Here is a 20,562-nt window from a genome sequence, read left to right on the forward strand (position 1 = left end):
GACCGTCCTTTTCACTCTCACATTAGGATTTACATTGGGGCACAACAAACCAACATTGTTGTGAGAAAAAAGGTTAATTTAGAATTACAATCCTTAAGAGGGGATTTATAGTTAGTTTGAACCATAGGGTTTGAACAGAAGGAAAGTTTGGAAGCTTTTGTTGATACTTAAATTCCATTTCTTCTGCCACTATTCATAAAAGACCATTTGACCTCATAAGTTCAACCACGAAGAGAAAGGAATGATGGGTGCAATGAATTGTGTTAAGAAATATAGACAGAACAACTGTTATGTTTACATTTGAACTATTATACAGTTTAGTGCTTTAAACAAGGGGGAATATATGTCAGAAGCACTTACAACTGTTTTCAACGGCTTCAAGAGTACAGATGTACAACGTAATTCGTTGGTAGGGCTTTCCAATGGCCTCTTTGTACATCTGTACTGTGAAAGGGGTGTCCGTTCCGGGGATATTTGTTATCAGGGTACAACAAGACATGGGCACCATCTTCCAAGTCCTGGTTAAAGGCTTTCTGCTTTTTTATGGCAGCAGCCAACAGTTCTTCACATGCCCATTGAGGTTCAACATGAAGGGGAAGTGACCTCCCTCTCACGGGTTTAAGGCAGCCATCCATCCTCCTCATTACTCCAACAGAAATCTGCAAAAAGACAATAACATGCAAATGAATAAAACATTTTTTCGGACATTATATGAGAGTGTGGTGAGCAGATTTGAATTACAGATGTATTCATAATAGAAAACGTTCCATACCTTCACCAATTTGTTTCTTTTCATTTTTGGAGTTATGCCGTCCCTTTGTATTTTTTATTTCCCTATATTTTTGAAAGGACTCTACAGCTGAGCTTCCTGCTACAAAAAAACAGGAATAAAACATTCATTACTCTTCATTATGTTCAATAGGAGTCTCATCCTCAATCCCTTCTGAGGAACATCTTATAACACATTCAACAGTAGGTAAGCCACATAGTTTAGAGATGTATTTGTATAATAACAGAATTCCAACTTTTAAACCAAGTTTTCTATAAATACTTATTGTTTGGTAATAAAACAAACAACCTATTTACCTGCACTGGTGCTAGGCTGTGCACTTAGATGCGCACTAGTGGTGGGCATCTCCTCAGGGACTTTGTTAGCCACATCTTTTAGAAATGTGATGTCTCTGCCACAGACACCACAAAAGCCATGCGAAGATGTCACGCTGGCACCACAGAATGGACAGTACATCTGTGGAGAAATAAAATGTAGGACAGCTAGGTTAAGTCAAAAAGAGTGGATATTTTTCGGCTACCTAAATATTATAATAGTATTAAAGAACGGTCTTTCAATTAACTCATCAGAAGCCAACCTCCTGTCTATCCCCACACAAACCAAGCACCGAACCTGGGGGGACAGAGCTTTCTCCATCGCTGCCCCCTCCCTCTGGAACTCACTCCCATTAAACATCAGAGACTGCACCGACCCCCCACCTTCAAAACACAGCTCTTCAGACTGGCTTTTAATGTGGGAATAATGTTGTGTTGCTGTTTTAATATTTTAATTCAACTTTTTACATTTTATTTGATTTCCTTTTTATCACCGCATCGCATTTGCGGCTCAGTTGAGGCCCCCTCCACGAGGTGAGGGCGTGAGACCCCACCCAGTCTGTTTGATCTGCGTGTAGGGAGGGGCGTCCCGGTTCTATACTATACATCTATATGTCAAGAGTTACATTTAGGTGCACAATGGCTCTTGCAAGCTCTTTGATCAAACACGCTAACGCTAGCTACGTAAATATGACGCTCTATGTATAAAAACAAAACAAAACTTACCTTCTTATATCTTTCTCCACTTAAATGAACTTTCTTTCCTCTTGTTCGTTCTCTCTATGTCTGGTCATACATCAATCTGTTCCACGTAGCAAGCCCCCTAGAGGCCTGGAGCACTTCCGGAATGTTTTTTTTTTGTAATGTGTTTTTCGGTTGTATATGTGCTTTTGACTTTGCATATCGTTTTGGTATTTGCAGCGTTTTTTTGTCGCGTTTGTTTTCGGGGTTTGTGTGTTTTTCATTTCATTATTTGCAGGTGTTTCCTGCTTATGTGTGTGTTTTTGGCCGTTGTTTAGCGTTTGCACCTGCCGGCCACCGTAGTTATCACTGTCAAATCAATCGACAGTAAGGAGAATACTTACTTCCGGGTGTAAAATCCTCCGTTATCCAATGGGAATGGACGCTCACATTTCCTTTAAGAGTGTTACGGTGTGTGAAGCAGGTAGGACCCAAATGCAGATTAACGTGAAAATTCCTTTATTTCAAGGCTATACTAACAAAGACAGAACACAACACTCACCGAGGACAAGCCAAATCACAAGACGAACCAACACTGAACACAGGAAGAGACAAGACTAACTACAGGGAGGGGTAATCACAAGACGAGAAACAGCCGGGCAGGGGAGGAGAAACACAAGGGCCACAGGTGAACACAATCAGACAACTAGACACACCAGGGAAACTAACAACGGGAGGAAAAACACAGGAAGAAGGACCAGACAATATACCCAGAGGAAAACATGACAGGGAGAACAGCAAAACACCCAAAACAAGACATACAAAACGTGACATAACACAATAATCGTAACAAAGAGCTGCCGACATAAACGGATGCGGTGCTTCCCTGAGCGTCAAATACCGCCGCCGATGGGAATACATATGAAGCTGAAGGAGCCTCGGCGCGTCACAACTGCACGCCAAAGGACCCTGACCAAGCATCGCTCCTGGACGTTTAGGGAGTGAGAGTGTGTTGGTGCAAACGGCCCAAAGCACCTCCATTAGGGGAAATCATGATGCAAATATAAAAACACAAATGTGACAAAACACATGCAAATGACGAAACATCTTCAAAACCTTTTGACAACACTTGTGCATCTTTTAGTAAACATTCGTCAAATTGACAAACATGTGCAGGGTTTATTAAAAGCGGCACATAAACAACACACTGCAAATAAAACAAATGCTGCAATAATTGTGTTTTGTTTATGCAGCAATTAAAGTAAACGCTGCACATGATTCATCAAGTTGTTGAAGATTATTTTTCATTTGTATGTGTTTTGGCACTATGGTGTTTTTATGTTTCCATCATTTCTATAAGTGCAACGCGTTTCTCCAAATGGAAATGTTTTGGGACGTTGTACTACGTTTGCCCTTGTTGACCATCTTAGAATACAATGTCAATTATCCAACAACAATTTGCATTTAGAAAATGTACTTTGCACTTCACACCCAAAACATTTCCCTTGCCTTAAGCTGTTTTTACGGGCTTATGTGAGTACATATTGTCACTCTCTTTTAAAAATGCAATGTAAACATATGCCATCACATCTATTTCTCACCCACTCCATCATCTGACCCTGTTTGCATTTGAAAGGCAACTAGCCACATAAAAGAGTGCATATACACATTTGCATACAATATCTAAAAACGACTGACTCAAAACTGTAGCTGGGTCATTATACAAAATACACACAGGCCTTCATCCAGGAATCAGTCACATCTCCACTGTCGGCATTACCAAGAACGAACTGGCAATGTATAATGCATTTTATCTGTAACCGTAGCATATGCCCTCCAGGCCTGAAATGTTAACTTTATACCATGTTCAATAAAACACTAAGGCTGCAACTTAAACAAAGTACCAACTGAACCAAATCCTCTGTGAACTAAAACCAACTGCACAAAAAATTACATTTTCCAAAAGTACAAAATCTTTGACAACTTGAGACCATTTTCTTAACAAACTTTTTGTTCCGCCTGCTATCCTTCAACATCAGATCTGCCTCGTCCTTTTAAAGGTCTCAAAAGCACATACCTCCATGAGCTCTTTCTTGTTCCAGATCACTGCTTACAGTAATTGGACACAACTGGAAAAGGCTTTGAGCTGGAACCGTTTTCATCTCTGTGACTCACTTACACACTTTGTTGGAGATACTTGCTGTTACTTCCTAAGCCAATGATAACTATGACAAGCCATTCTGTTTCTATGTTCAATTGTCCTTTTTTCTAGCAATCTTACCTGTCATCTTATCACTCGTGTCTGTTGCTGTGGAGATCCCACATTACCAAATTGCTTATTTTCACCATTGTAACTTAAAGGGGACCTATCATGCAAAATGCACCTTTGGAAAATATTTAGTGTAATTTATACAAAATACAAGTACATTTCGTTTTTTTTTTATGGGTTCAAAGAACCGTTCATTTTAACAATAAAGTTCAGAGTTGATATCAAATGTGTCGTGATTATTCATGTTTGGATGGGTAAAGAATATTCTGATTTCAAAAGCATAAGGTTGTGTGTGGACTTTTTTTGTCATACACATGGGTGTGTTATGCCATTGCTGTGTAATAATATATATATATATAATAGTACATGTACAATGAAAGATTGCATAAAGCCATATACACCAGTATTTATTTCCATGAACAATATTAGCATTCGTTTTACAATTTCAGTCAAAAGAAACAAACCACTCACTGCTCTATTTGCCTCAACTGTAGTCCACCATGTTCAGCTCTGTAAATATTCAATGCATTCTGCAGGGAGAACACATTCAGGCACACAGGCTCCAATCCAGGATGGTCCACCATACAGGTTATAGAGTCCTCAAGTTCCTGCATCCGTCTTGACACCTAGTGTGATAAAGATATATTGAATGACATGTTAAAAATGTATTCTCTAAACAGACAACTTAGTGAAGCTATCAAAAATGTTACCTGTGGTATCGCCATGCAGCACACATTCTCCGTTCAGAAGGCATCGTGGCGCAATTTGCACATGTACACCTGTAGAAAGAAGTCAATAACTGAGCTTTTAAAAACACATGAAACTACACACACTGCTGACAACTGAGGTGTTGTTGGAGTTATACTTTGTATCACCCTAAGTTATTGAACTTTCCAACGGTTGTTGCACGATGTTGGAAGAAAAGGGCTGTAAACTATTAATAAACGCAATGAGGCCATTGTATATATGCTGAAAATATGAATGTCTCCCTTTATAAATATATATATGTATCGCTGTTTTTGCGTTACAAGCTCTAAGTTATAAACTGTACACATAGCATTCTTGCTAATTAGCCAAAATATGAACGGAATAAGTAGCAAGCATCGTAACGGAGTAAAATAAATAGGAACAACAGCTTGTCAACTAACCATTCAGAAACGTCCTGCTGCAACCGAGATGTTTCCACCTCCACCAAAACCTCCGCTGCTTCAGGGTCAGTCTCTGGATCAAATTGATAATACGCTTGAACACATGCATTGCTCTGAGATGACATGTTTATTCCACACTCGTAATCACAGCAAGCATGTTAACGTGACTCTCACCGGCTCATGCCCCCCTCTTCTGCAGGGGGCGTGGTCAGCTGCTGCTCAGAATTTTCAAAGACAGGCTTGGAAAAGAGCGAAAATGAGCGAAACGAGGCATGGCTAAAAAATGATCTGTTTGGTATTTTGAAAAATAAAATGTATAAATATACCTTATATAGGTATGGTCATACACTATATCATTTAAATATAGCATGATAGGTCTCCTTTAACTCATGTGTTGTAAACACAGATTTTCTGTTGATTTGGTGATGCTTTAACTGTCCTCTCTCTTTTACTTTCAGAATATATTTTTGAGCCATTCTGCATATTATGGTTGTAAATCCTAATTTCTATATAGTATTCCTCATAACTAGTAACATATGGTAGTCTGAGCAAGGTTACCACGCAAAAGTGCCCCCCAAAGACTGTAGAAAAAATTATGTATATTTACATACATCTGGACTAGTATCACACGTCATTTTGGTGCATTGTGCTGTTTTGGCTTGTAACTTCTTCAGCAAAGGCAGTATCTATTTGAGAACTCTGTTCACAGTATTAAATGTGTACAGTTGAACCAAAAGTAGATTTCTACTCCTCAGACAGTTTCATTTGAATAATGTTTTGAACCCGGAGAGATAGAGCTATCTGGTACTTCACAGACAGAACAAACCTCAGAGACACTGCACATGCTGTAGTAATAATTCAATTCACATCTTTATGCAACTATTTCCTTTGACATTTGTATCTATACAATTAAAAACGTAACAGTCTTATTTGATTTATTGTATTTTTTTAGGCAAGTATAATGGTTTTTGCACCATATATTTGAATATAGGAGCTTAGTTCTAATTTGACTGTAGACACAAGACACCATCAAATACTAAATGAGAGGAGATTTTTCCATACTAAGTCTTCAAAATGCATTAACCTTCAAGTCAGCAATTATAGAAGAAGGCAGGATTTTAGCCATAATATTTCATGGTGATATCTCCCATTACAGAATATAGTTACAGAGCTGTTATACTCTGATGCCAGCGCTGTAAAAATACTGGTGATGATGAGCAAATGGACAATTCCCTTGGGAAAGTTTGATTGCTCTGGAGGTCACAATGCAACAGCTCAGTGGTAGAATGTATAGTGTTCCTTAGCGGTCTGATGTGTCAGATGTGTCAGCCTTACTCTGAAAGGCTGCAATCACAAGTTACATCCTGAACTTGCTCAGTAATGGTTCCCCATTGTTAAGGATTTTAAACGATATTGGATTCCTGTTGCTGATTATCAGACTGAAACTGATTAATTGCTCTATTCACTGGAGCTTTCCAGTGAATACGAGGACATTGTTCATCCATACAGTACATAGCCTGTTCCAGAGAGATCCACCACTCCAGATTGATCTGTGTGATGGAGCTGCCACACTGGCTTATGTTCCAGATAGGAAGTAACAAAATGTATGAAGATATTTTTGTACATGTGGTCTTAGTATTGTAGATAACATAGTTTGACTTTCACAACCAAAGCAGCATTTATTAGTTTGATACTGGGAAAACGTTCAACTACCATGCTATGACAGTTAGCTTTGTAATGGTTGCCTGGGACAGTCTGGGCCCACAAAGTCAGCTCCTGGCTATCTGAGGGTTGCACTTGATTATTATTACAGACAGTTGGGGCTAGGATGTTGTTTATTGACTTTTTTAATGGAAACCCACCACTAGAATGATGAAACTCCTAAGTCACTTGTTGACCCCTTATGGGTTTGCACACTTGCTTTGGCTGTTCAGATCAGACCGAGAAAATCCCCTTGGTAAGCAAAACGTCATAACAATGAACCACAGCGACAAACACAATAAAGCAACTACTAAACTACTGAAACGAAAAAGTATTGGTGTCATTGGTCATTGCAGTCTGAGGCCTTTGTGGAGCTGGCCCCGTTTACTGCTGGGTTGGTCAAAAATCAACCAGAGATTTTGTGTTCCTGGTACTCCTTGGAGAGCAGGGAAATACCTCTTCCCATGCTTTAACCAATCCTAAATCAAAATTAGCCAGGGCTTTGTATGGGAGATCCTGTAGCAGTTACTGATTTTCTCATAAATGTATGCTTTCTGTCAATTTAACCTGCTTTAACTGTACAGGAACTCCGGGCATCTCTTTTTTAAACGAGGTATTTGATAAATCCAATAAGGTTTGAAAAACATGCTAAAAAAGGTTTTCATGAGTATGCACTGGCAGATCTTCAGAATATCTCTGAGACCTTTTTCCCCCAGTGTAACAGCAGCTCTGCAGCGTGCCGGCCTGACCTGCATTTTTGACTTAACCAAATACAGATGTACTCAGTGAAGGCAAAGCTCAAAGTCCACCTCTGCTTCCGCCCCCTTCTTTGATTGGCTGGTGGAAATGGCTGAAGTTAGGGGAGGAAGAATTCTCCTCCCAGCTGTAGTTCAGTTGTCTTGATTTCTGTCTTTGTTTTCTTCACATACAACAGAAAGATGGCCTCGGCACATGACAGAGCTGTACTCCAGGCTATATTCAGCCCCACCAGCCCCTTAGGAGATGTCCCCGGCCTGAACCAAGAGGAGGAATTAATTGATGATGGTAAGCGTGAGCTTCTGACTTGATGTGTCTACACATATCATGTCACAGCTTTTTATGTTTATCATTTCATTGCATATTGAATTTATTTGAACACATTCGATTCTGTGACTAGAAAAAAACCATGACATTTTAATCCAAGTTGAGTTCTTGGTGACGTTTCTGTGTTCTCCTTGCCACGGTGCCTGTCAATTGAGTTTGAGTGCTTTTTCAACCTGTTTATCTCCCTCTGCCAGACAGTGGCTTTGACACAGAGTTGCTGAAGCAAGTGAAAGAGTTGGAGATGCGGGGTGTCTCTGCTGCAGAGGCTGGGGATTTGCAAGCTGCACTTCAAGAGTTCAGCCAGGCAATCCAGATCCTGCCTCAGCGAGCCTCAGCCTACAACAACCGGGCCCAGGCCCTGCGGCTGCTGGGGAACACAGCAGGTACATGCTACACACTCAATAATCACCCTTTCCTCAGTCACCGCAGTGCACCGACATATCACACTGTTGAGTTTGAGGATAGCGTGACATCATTTCAGAGCTGTGTCTATCTGATGCACTTTTTCAACAGTGCTACTGCAGAGGCCCTGAGTTTTCCTTGTGTTATGTTATTTTCTACATGCTGTTTGTCATATCGTCTAAACCAGAGGGTTTCACAAGGGGAAAGTGGGCATCCCCCAGGCATCTCAGAGCCTTTTATAGGAGGTGTCAGCAGAGGTGGGAAGTAGTGGAGTACAAATACTTTGTTACTGTACTTAACCCTTATGTTGTGTTCGGGTCTCCCGTGACCCGTTTCAAGTTAAAATTATATAATAACTACGCTCTAGTTTTTTATCGGAACAAGGCTTCATGATATCCTCCACAACAGCTATACTGTATAAACACTACAAAACAGATTTTCTGAAGTCTGAAGGTCTCTAAAGAAAAAGTGTATAAATTGGTGTTCGGGTCTGGGGAGACCCAGCAGAATTGTTTTGGGTGACTCGAGGTCAACTTTGGCCCAATCAAGATTCATCTTTGACTTTAGACACCCCACCCCCTTCATCTACTGTAACAATAATTGTTCGCAACATGCACCTGGTCTCCCCTCCCTCTGCCCCCTCCCCCCACGGGAAGTCGACCTTTCACAAATAATATGTACACTAACACTTGAACCTGAACGCACATATGCACGTGTGCAATATGTGGTCTAATGTGTTTTGGGCCATAACATTAAAATACAACAAGATTGTACGATTATGAATTGCATTATAAGTTAGTTATGATGTAGTTAAAACAATATTGGATGATAGTCATTTTTTTTGTGTGTTTTGGACTGAGATAAATCATGGGTCAAAATTGACCCGTGAACATCATGAATGGTAACAGCTTTTGAACACAAAAGTGACTTTTTACTTTTACTTCTTACATTTTTAACAGAAGTAGCCTACCTGTACTTTCTACTTCTTACATTTTCAAAACAGGTTGGTTACTGTACTTTAGTTTTAATCTGTGTTTGGTGGCGTGATCATTATTATTTAGAGTCATTGCGTGCCTATTGATTTTAACACGATTCGTGTATCCTTCATTAGAAGAGGGACCAATGAAAACGTTGTAATTTTGCCGCTGTTCAGCATCGAAACCTTCATTTGCTAACAATGACATTATTGTTCTATTAATATAAAGGGAGGTCAGTTACTCTATAAAACAGTTGGTAGTTATGGGTACTTAAGCCCATACTTCTTTACTTTTACTTGAGTAAAGAAGTATAGTCAGTGGGCTACTTCTACTTTTACCAGAGTATTTTTAAACACGAGTATCTGTACTTCTACTTGAGTAAAGGATGTGTTTACTTTTGCCATCTCTGGGTTTCAGTGACTGGATTGAAAATATATTAAGTTAGTTATTTCATTTTTGTTCAAAAAAAGGTCACACAATAAGCAACATTTTTGTAATTTGGTTAAAGAAATAAAAATAAAAATGCCCAAGGACAGATGTTATTACGTTTTTATTGTAGTCTGAAGTTACTGTAAATGCTCAAATATTTATTGTCAATAGGATAAAATAATAATCTTGATTCACCTCCCTTAGTTTGCTCACTTAGTTTCACCCAATTCCTGCCTATGAGATCATTGTTATATATTCTGATCCCATTGACACTCAAGTCAAGCAAAGACTTACTATTATATTATTATATCATACCACTGACAAATGTATCGGTTATAATCACTTCTCACCCCTTTTGTATGTATTGCATTATTTAACATATTTGGCACCTGTGATGATGAATGTGGTGTTTTTACACTCATGCCCTGGAGAATTAACATTTTGACTTGCATCATCTGTTTCTAAAATTGAAATTGTAGGTGATGCTTTTCAATTTGCCTGCAACCTGGTGGTTCATGCTGACTAACAAGATTTTCTGAATATTCCCAACAAAACACCTCCATGTCACTTACAATAATATGCAAAACCTGCGATATAAACTGAGCATTGGCGGAATCACTGATGTAAAACACACAGTAGCAATTTAGTGTTATATAATTAATATTATTTGAATAGTATTTATCAAAAAAGGTCACTTTGTTATACATGTAGTGAAATTACATTAGTTTTTTTCGATTAATGTAAATCATAGTGAATTTAGAATGATCATTTGAAAATAACTGTCTTATCTTACGTGTATTGGGGTTAAAGTCCCCACATGCAAGTTTTGTGAGGTTGTGCCCGTAAACTAACCTTAGGTAGGAGGACGCTCCTATCAAACAGAAAGTCAAAAGTCACTATTGTATGCTTAAGTGATTAGTAGAAATACTGAAAGGACCTTAAGTGGTGACCTTTTGACTACAGATGGGGTCCAAAACTAGTAAGCCACATGAATGTCTGGGAGCAAATTAATTGTATATGCTACACAAATCAACCCAGGATCCGTTGAATTTTCTGAATATTGGGTTGCAGATTATAATTCTCCAAAGGGGGTTCGTTTAGCATGAAACACTTGTAATAACTAAAGGATATGTTAAAAAAGAAAGTAGAAAGAAAGTGAGGACAAAGAAAACTATTTCTGCTAAAAAGTTAGCAATGATTTAGAGTCATACCTAAACATTTCAGATGTGTGTATCTCACACTGCACTTTTTATTCATGTACCTTTGTTACTCATGTTTTATTATCTTTGCTTTTTTAAATGCCCTTTTATAATGTTTCTTAATGTTCTTAATGTCTTTCATTTTTGTAAACCACTTTGAATTGCCTTGTGTTGAAAGGTGCTATGTAAATAATCTTGCCTTATTGCCTTGCCTTGCCTTATCTGACTACATACTTACAATACTTAAAGTAATTCAAAACAAATTCAGCTGGATTCAGAATGAATATTGCAGCAGACCCAGAATGAGAGCAGTCTGTAAGATGTTACGTTTTGGGGATCAACAGTGGAGACGTGTGTGTGCCTCACAGTGCCCTCCTCTCTTCTCAGGAGCTCTGGGGGACCTGGACCGAGCCATCTCTCTGAGCGGCAGCACTGGACGGACGTCCTGCCAGGCGCTGGTGCAGAGAGGCCTCCTACGTCGGTTGGACTGCCAGAATGATGAAGCCAGGGCAGATTTCGAAAAAGCGGCTGCACTTGGAAGTGAATTTGCTCGACAACAGGCTGTGGTTCTCAATCCCTATGCAGCCCTGTGCAACAAAATGCTTTCAGAGGTGATTGACAAACTACGAAACCCTCAAGTGTCTGGGACTCTATAGTTATTGGAGACAATGTGTTTGGTGTACACGTTTTTTGATTAATAAAAGAACATTTTACAGTTTATATTTATTTTTTATTCCACTCTATGTATGCTGCTGAAAAGAAAAATGAGGCCAACTGCAAGTCAGAATTATTAATGTCAGGGTCACATTCTCATTTTACTTAAAAGACAGTCAACATTATAAACAAAGTTGTCAGTGTCCTCATCACAGCCCATGTGATGTTATGCCTCATTAAATATGATATAGAGGACTTGTGATGTTGTGTTAAGCATTCAGATGCGAAGCCTGATTATGATGTGTCATGTGTCAATGATCCTAACAGAGGATGCACCTCTGTGTCTCTCCAGCAGATGTCAGTCTTGTCATGTTGGAAACAGTCAACAACAGCTCCCCCGTGTCTTTCAAACAATGCTTTCAACACAAGACTGAAATAGGATGGAACAAACAACATCAGTCCACTCAGGATGCCAAACATATCTCAAACAATTATGAAATAAGTGTCTTCAGAGGGTTCATTTAGGCGTAAAAACACTGGATGAATAGATATTAAACAATGTTTCCTACTTACATGCACAATGACTTAGAGGTTAAGTCAATCACATCAAAATCCTCAGAAATTCAGTCCATGCCCAAATGAATTATTTGCAATACAATTCAGTTCATGTCTGCAGGGCTAAAGCACACTGCAGCACAGCATTCCCTTTTGTTGCTCTACAGTAGCTGTATATTTGGAGGACAAGTAACACTGCTGAGTGATTCTAAACGCGGCATCACTCGTGTTGTGGTTCGCCCACTGAGCTATGGGACTATGAGCATTATCTTTTATGCTTTGCTTCTCTGTGCTTGTCGCTGACCTCTCCCAGGCAAACTAAAGCCACCGGCTCAGTGTGCTCCTCTCTCTGGTAAAAGGTGCAGGTTTTCAGGTGATCTGACATGGAGGGATTGTTGCTGAAGCTCCATCTGTCCACAGAGGAAAACAGAGAGCTAAACTCCCACACCTGTAAAACAGAGAGACAGAGCTGGAGTTAGTGTAGGAGGCAGCTGTCAAAGCATATATCCATGAGCAATGGCCATGAGACAACATTTATTTCAATACCTTTGGAATCTTAATCTCGGAGTATTTTGATCACATAGGCATGATGTTATTTGTGTTACCATGCATTGCAAATGTATACAAATGATGCCCTTCATTTGGGGAGCAAACACCCAGCTGTTGCCAACAGAGTATCATCAATATCTTGTTGCCATGGATGATCACATCTGATGGCAACGTTGTGTTTACTGGCAGCCAGCCTCGGCCATTCCAAATGGCTGATATCATCGGCACGCTGTTTGTTCCCTGAGTACTGCGCTACAGAGAGTCAATGTGAAAATACACACCTAAGCATTTCTACTATATTTATCCTTCATTACCTCAAGTAGATAGGGTATTATTTTCCCTACAAATGTAGGTTTTTTGTTGTTAGCTCGATAAAAGACTACTATACAGATACAAATGTTGCAAAGGTAACCAGTGAGCAAAAGATGAATTGGTTTGGTTAAGCGTAACTTTAGGGCCTATATTAAGGCTCTTTGGTTTAGAATGCAACAACAATGTTTTTATCCAATCCAAACTGGTACATGTAATATTTGAAAGAGCAGTCAAATGTGCTGTGTTGTTTTCATATGTTTTCCGAGTTGCCAAATACTTCAGACTGGAATAATTATTTCATTTAGAAGTACTTCAATCACAAAGTAACCATCTATATAAGACAATCCAGCGATGACACTTGGAATTCTTGGAGAAAAAAAAATTGTTTGACAAAGTAAATTTAGGGCGTGTTTATTAATAGCATGATCGATCAAAACCTCCATCTATAATCTCTCGAGATATATTCCAAGTCTCATTTGTTCAGTAGCTTACTACTTCCAAAACACTTCAGACTAGCACAGATGCGTTGTGTGCCTTTATGAATGTGTGCACTTGAGTTTAAACAGATGTTTTGACATATTTTGGCTGTTGTTTAGTGTAACCCAATTTCCTTCAATATGTAAAGACTTGATGTATTTAACTGTCCAGTAGTCATGAGTCTAAAGAATTTAAAGTCTCATCCTGATACAGTAAGCACTCATAATTCCAGAAGGGATTTAGATAATCAGCTGGGGACGTCCTCAAGGCTCAGACCGCGAGACCACCAGGCGTCCCTGTGGACTTGAGGCCTAAGCCATGGGGTATAAAGTCTAGCTCAGGTGTAATGCAAACATCTATAAACATTTACCTACCACCTATAGAGCTGCTGTTCATTTGTTTGATATTTGAGCTGTTGATAATACCACGCATTGCAAAGCTTAATAATAATTTTGCTCACCTGTCTTGTTGCTAAAACATTGCTTCGACCCAAGAAAATGAAATTTATTTTTCCGAAACACTTCCCCACGGTGCCTGACCCCACATGCAGCTGGTTTATGATAAGGACACAGACAATCGTAGCGACTCTCCAGTGGCTGCTTCAGTGGAAAGCCATTAACTGTTGCCAACACGGCTGTGAGTCAGTTTGTAATATTGTTAGAGAGGACTATGGAGGGTCTGGAGAGTCTTTACAATGCAGCAGCTGTCAGGACAGTAAATAGCACAGTGCCAGATACTAAAGGGGAACTGATATTAAAGTTTGGCCTCCTGCTAACTAAACTTTCCATTACCATTGTACAAGTTTTAGATCAAAGTTATATATGAGATATATAGGACTGGTAGCACTCAAAGTATGGCGATATAACCGTCACATATGTGGCCATATACCCTAACCCTCACCCCCAACATCTTATATTAAGACAACGCTATACAAATCATCTGCAGTTCAATTTAAGGAAAGACTGATTGGTTTCAGCGAGAAGTCCAAAGTAGTGCATTTCAGAAAAGAAAAGAAAAAAGGAATCTTAAGGGTACTTGCTTTCTTTCGGCATTTCCAGGAGCTTCCCCCATGGGAATATATCTTTTTCTTCCACTTAAGGGAGACCATCCCCCTCTCCTGCAACAATGTGGCACACACCCCTCTCATCAGATGGGAGACCTGGGACAGCTGAGATAATGTAAAACTGTCAAGGTAACCAGCAATGTGCTGAAGTATCTCCAGAGGAAGGCTGCTCAGGGGATCTTGATTATGTGAAGCATTTCTCTGAGGGCTGAAGGTTTTCCCATCTTCACAAAGCAATGAGGGGACATCTGGCTGGAGGACAAAGGCGCTGACATCTTGACAGAATTTAACCGTAGCTTGAAGACCAGCGGGGTGAAACCTGGTCTGGGTGAAATGACAGCCTAGGTATGCTAGGGGGCAGCGTTGTTGGAACCAACCACTTATTGAGGCCTGTATGTCGGAGTGTACATTCCTAAAGTGAGAGCTGTATTCATCACGGCGAAAGAAGTGGCCACACATGTAGCTGAAGGCTGAACTTGCTTTATTGTGTCTTCTGGTGATAGATTCTGATTCAACTTGTACACAGAGACCATGAGGTTTGTCTGCAACAACATCAGCTAGCGTTGCATCATGTTTGAAGGGGGAAGAGGCAAAGTTGTACGTTTGTGTTCCTATATCTACGTAAAAACCGTCCCTCCCCGCACTCTCTGAGATTAAATGTCCTTTCAGTTCCTTTTCCAGGGAGTGCAGGAGTGTGGCGCTAATCTCGTCACACTTTGGCAGATCCTCGATTGACACGCCTAAATCTGCTGTGTCAACACCGACATTCATCTTCACCTTCTGTCTGGAGTCCCTCAGATAATCACGCTTTGCCCGATAACTGGTAGGAACATTAAATGTGCGGACGGTTTTAACCTCAATGGGCTCCAATTTCCCATAAACAAAATCATTTTCTCTCGGGGTGCAAGCAGGGAGTTGACCAAAGTTGATCAACATTGCCCCATTTTGCACCAGATACCTATTATATTCGGCATTGTTGACTTCTCTACCTAACCTTTCAAGGACCCCGTCTTCCCATGGCGCAAAGCCAGCTACACCATCCATGGTTTGAGAGGCAGACGCATTTTCTTGGCGCGGTTGTGAGTCTCTTGTCTTCCCTTGACAGTTTGAGGATTCATGCTCTTCCTTTGCATTTCCCTTTCCTTCCTTCTTTTTCAGGTTTTTCATAGTTTGCTTGCATCCCCCCTCCTCCTTGTTGAATACTTTCTCCCAGGAGCTGTAGTTCTGAATACCATCGACATCTCTGGTCTTTGCCAAAGCATCCAACTCCTCTTGGCTCAGTTCTTCCTCCATCCTTGTACAGCCATTTTCCTGGAAAGCACCTACATCTAAAGAGCACATAGCTTCACCTGCAGGACTGTTGATCCCAGCAGCACCATCCTCCTCCATCAACTCAGGAAAAACGTTCTTCATTTTGATGGATCGAAACAGCAGCTCTTGGTCCCTGAGAGCCATAGCAACATCAAGGTTTCTCTCAGTTTGATGGTTTTCTGAAACATTTCTGTAGAAGGCTAGATCATTTTCTGAAACAGGCCAGCGGTTCCACTCCTGAGAGCAGCAGACCACGCTGGCAGGACAGACCTCCAGGTGTTTGGATAGCCTGTGGTGCAGCATGGTAAGAGGACAGCCATAGTTAACATTGAGGCAGGGGACCATCTCATTTGGACATAGGAGTTTGTGCTCCTCTTCCTTGCACATATGGAAGGTTGCGCTACAGTTTTTACGACACTTGATGACCTTGCATGAGACACAGATCAGCACCGGGAATTGACAGTGGACATCATAGCACTTGTCACAATGCCTATGATAATCCACTGTTATTGTTTTGCTCTTCACCTGCAGAGATAAATAGCATAGAAGGTGACATTTCTAGGTTTATATTAAGGCTTAAAATACTTAAAGTAACAAACGTTAAACAGTTTCAATTATTATGATAATTACAATTTATAATATACATTCATTTCTGATGACAAATAATAAATGCACTCACCATTGTGGCTTATATACACAATGGTCCTCTGAGAAGAGTTTCAAGCCTGTTAGAGAACATGCAACTGTTTTGTTATACAGCACTATGAATCATCTTCTAAGGATGTATATATATATGTGTTCTGACATAGAAATCAAATGCATAGTATAATTTAACATGTAAAAGAAACCCAACCAGAAAACTGAACACCATACAAAAAAACACAAATAGATCTTAATTTTAGTACATAAAAGAATGAATAAGTTGAACAATAACAATAAACTGTCTCACCCTTTGCTCCTCTCTGCCTGTCCTCTTGTGTTTACTGGCACCCCTGATAACCCCTGCACTGTGTCTGGACGTTATAAATATACACACCAGAGGGGCAGACAGCCAAGGGGATGGGGCACCATTGTCCCACAGCCATTAAGGGGCAAGGTCGAGTTACAGCCTCCACCTCTGCTTCACTGTGAGAGGGTGGTGATAATAACCAGTAATCCAAATGCTCAACACTTCAACTACCGTTTGTCCAAAAACATCATCAGCACATCGTCTGTTTATACACAGCTGTCAAACTTTTATATTCCACAACCAGTGATTGCATGTGTTTACATTTCCTTCCAACATAATTCAAAATATTAGTTTAGTCTAAACAAGGTTAATAAAGCCCTTTTATGTAAACATGCTATACATGCCATGTTATGCCATTGGCTCATTCATGATCCATATCCTCCACTAGATGTCAGTCACACACTTTCAAAAACCCCAGCAGCATTTCTCGGTCAGTTAAAATTCATGAAATTCAGTTTAATAATGTGTGGTTACAGTGTAAGATCAAAATAGGTATTATTTGATGATGTTTTTCAAAAATGTTGATTTTGTAACAGGGTTATTTAAATTAATCTCAAGCCTGTGCATTTCAATATGTCCCAGTTTGAACTGAATTGAGGTAGTTTGTTTACTGTTTATTAGCTAAAAGGAAATGTCTCTGCCTCAAATTATGTTTTGGTTGAACTTGGAACTGATGCATTCTTAACACTTTGCATCGTTTATGGATACGGCCCAAATAGCTGCCTCTTTTTATCAAATCATCATCCAGTCGTCATAACACAAAATACAGCAGCAGTTGTTTAATTTAATAAATAAAGTAACTCATTATCATCAATGCATGGCACTGATTTGAATCTGCAATATAAAAGTTTCACACCTGTCACTTTGTGTTGATTGTGATTCATGCCATCACTTTCATTCACTTGCAACAATAGGGTGCTGTGGAACATAATGGGGCGTTGATCCAGTTAACTACCTTTATATAATTACACTCATTTAAATTAGGGCTGGCTGAACTGTCATCCCGCTCACAGATTTTCTATGCGAGTTAAAATGGGCTCGAATCTGCATCTGGATTACTTCATGCAACTTTTTGTAGTCACTTGGCTCACATTACAATACAAGGCTTATCAGGGGCGCTCTCTATAGGCTCTGCAATCAGCGCATATTTTATCGAGACAAAGAGACCAGTAGTGATTAAATTAGACAAATTCAGTTGTAATCATGCTTCAAATATTGTGGAGCATTTACAATAAATGTGTGTTCACTTGCTTCTGGTGATAACCAGACTAAAAGGCCATAGAATGATCCAGTAATGTAATTTAAAGTTTACATGTTTCTATTTTCCTTTTTGGTATTGCTATGTAGTGTTTCAGATCTGCACATTTGAAGATAACTGTTTGACACTTTGCTTGTTGATTGTCTGGCACAGTGGCGGATTTAGGATTGTAGGAGATCCGGGGCTTAGCCCAGGAGTTGTTGGGTGCAGGGGGGGGGGGGGGGGGGGGGTGCAGGGGTACAGTGCTATTTTTTATAAGTGGGGGGTTGACCGAACATCCTTTAGGGTGGTCGTTGCCTCCTCCCGGGGGACCCGGGGCATGCTCCCCCGGGAAGATTTTTTTTTTAAATATTGAAGTTGAAAACATCAATCTGGTGCACTTTGAGAGCAACATTAACCCTACCTTAATAATACCTTAAAGCGGACAAAAGGCACTGGAGAACACTCATTAACACCCTTTAATGAAGCAAACTAATGCCTTAACTCACTCAAATAGTCGTTACTTATTAAGGTGAAACGAATGTGCGTAGAGTTTTAAAGGATGCGGATAGTCTCACCTTGATTCTGGCGCATTGCTTATCGTTTTATAGATCTATTCTCATCCACCATCTTTGTTTGTGACGTAAAGAGTGTAAGAGTCACGTTTCTGAATCGGACACTCTGAGTGGATGCAGTCACAGCCAATCGGAGTCTGATTCAGAGGGTTGCCTGTCAGTTCTGTTGTTATGTGTACTGAAACGAGAGCCGGTATAATTCCATGCGTGAAAACAAAATACAAATTGGAATACGTTATTTTAGTGTCTTAAAAGTAGACTGAGGTATGAAGGGTTAACGTTACATCTTAGGATAATTCATGTTATGTATACATACTAACATATAAGGGTATACTTAGTGTGGTTACTCCATGTTTACTAGCTATAACATTAACGTTACATCACTCTTTTTCACTTCTTACTCAGTCAGCCAGAGTGCAGATATCACCATTAGATTAACAAACCTGAAACATCATCAATTTCTTGACTGCTGGTGATGACATTGTTGTCAGCTGCTGATACTGCTGCTGCTGCAGCTTGTGGCGCCGGCTGCTTCAATGACAATAACTTTCTAATATCCATAACTGTATAGGCTATTAGCTTAAAACTCGTCAGGCACTAGGAAGGATCACTTCTTCTTCAGGGCAGGCTACGCAGTACGCAGGCTAATGTCCCACAGTGGCTGCCTCTCTGGTGGACTCCGGTACTGCACATTACTCCCGAGACGTTTGAAAAAAGAAAAAAAAAATATTAAAAAAAAATATTATTTTTTTTAAGTGCAACATCCGGGGCTTTTTAGAAAACATCCGGGGCTTGAGCCCAAGTAGCCACCTCCTAGCGCCGCCACTGCAAATAGATGAGAAGATACCACTATCATAAACATCCATACAAAGCTACACTCCGACGATAGTTAGCTTAGCATGAAGACAGGGATAAAAACAGGGGCAAAGCTAGCTTTATTCATAGTGCCGTTTACAGCTACGACTGAGTCCTGCTTTTTTTTACGTTTTCGGTTTACTTAACAATTAAAAAAAGTCAATTTCTAACAAGATGTTGCTGGTGGGTAGGTTGCCTTTGTTAGCTTTGAAAAAGCTAACCGCTCAACCCCGGTTAGCTAACTTGCTTCCTAAACTAATCCTGAATTTACAAATATATTCCTACACTTTAAAACACTCCTTTTCACAATGTACTAACAGATTGCAAAGTCAGATGTTTAACAGAACATATAATCTAAATTAATTGAAACACTCAGCCTGAGCTCTTATGCAACGTGGCAGCTCCAGAAAAGGCTAATTACAGCTTGTCCATTTACGGTGCTTGGATTTGAGCAATTCTAAGGCTAGGGATTAATGAATCATGCGAGCTCCATGTCATTTAACTCTAATTTAATGTTCTGAGATGTGACTGGGCAGCTTTAGATGGCAGAGGAAAAAAGAGTCAAACTTGATTAATATTCCAGGTCTTCAAAAGCTATCAGCACACAGCAGGACTAATAAAATATCGCTGGCTTCAAGTTTTATAGTGAAGTGTTGCCTGCCTTTACCAACACACCAGGCACAGAGTGCATCCTAACACCTGCAGAGCTGCCGTAAATCCCACCCAATGCTTATTGTTATTCCTCTTCCCATTTTGGGATTTCCATATAGCCTATAGCCTGGTTTATTGTACCTGGAAAAACATATTAATAAAACAAAACCATTGGGAGGACATACAGTGGAGAAATAGGTGAAACTGCTGAATTTCAAAAGACCCGAGAAACTGTGTTAGTACTGTGTTTATTACACAGCCCAGCAAAGGCCTATAAATAAACTCAGACTGCTCTTAAAATGCACAATGGAAATGAACATG

At 39.9% G+C, this 20,562-nt stretch overlaps 2 protein-coding genes and 1 long non-coding RNA gene across 3 annotated transcripts in view; 1 reads left to right on the forward strand and 2 right to left on the reverse strand.

The window, feature by feature from the left end:
- Nucleotides 1–836: 836 nt before the first annotated feature.
- Nucleotides 837–1,885, reverse strand: LOC117562020. The gene is made up of 3 exons (XR_004571477.1): nt 1,831–1,885; nt 1,087–1,246; nt 837–871 (listed from the first exon to the last, which is right to left on the reverse strand). It is a non-coding gene; the product is annotated as an uncharacterized LOC117562020 (long non-coding RNA).
- A 5,901-nt stretch (nt 1,886–7,786) lies between these two features.
- ttc36 (tetratricopeptide repeat domain 36) lies at nt 7,787–11,713 on the forward strand. The gene is made up of 3 exons (XM_034239798.1): nt 7,787–7,947; nt 8,181–8,369; nt 11,381–11,713. Exons 1-3 carry the CDS (start codon nt 7,842–7,844, stop codon nt 11,647–11,649), a joined length of 564 nt encoding a protein of 187 aa, XP_034095689.1. The 5' UTR covers nt 7,787–7,841; the 3' UTR covers nt 11,650–11,713.
- Nucleotides 11,714–11,779: 66 nt separating this feature from the next.
- LOC117562014 (F-box only protein 40) overlaps nt 11,780–20,562 on the reverse strand; it is a 38,283-nt gene continuing 29,500 nt past the window's right edge. Inside the window, exons 5-6 of the mRNA XM_034239780.1 lie at nt 14,580–16,439; nt 11,780–12,650 (exon numbers count right to left, since the gene is read on the reverse strand). Of these exons, the coding sequence (XP_034095671.1) occupies nt 12,468–12,650; nt 14,580–16,439 (2,043 nt within the window). The 3' untranslated portion in view covers nt 11,780–12,467. The remainder of the gene's footprint in view (nt 12,651–14,579; nt 16,440–20,562) is intronic.

This window comes from Gymnodraco acuticeps, unplaced genomic scaffold (genome assembly GCF_902827175.1).
Source record: "Gymnodraco acuticeps unplaced genomic scaffold, fGymAcu1.1, whole genome shotgun sequence".
In the NCBI taxonomy this organism is placed as follows: Eukaryota; Metazoa; Chordata; class Actinopteri; order Perciformes; family Bathydraconidae; genus Gymnodraco; species Gymnodraco acuticeps.

Excerpts from the sequence above, each read along its gene's own strand:
- ttc36 (XM_034239798.1), top strand. The coding sequence starts at position 7,842 with ATGGCCTCGGCACATGACAGAGCTGTACTCCAGGCTATATTCAGCCCC. Across the intron at positions 7,948-8,180 it reads GGAGGAATTAATTGATGATG|ACAGTGGCTTTGACACAGAG; the intron begins GTAAGCGTGAGC and ends TCCCTCTGCCAG. Across the intron at positions 8,370-11,380 it reads GCTGCTGGGGAACACAGCAG|GAGCTCTGGGGGACCTGGAC; the intron begins GTACATGCTACA and ends CTCTCTTCTCAG.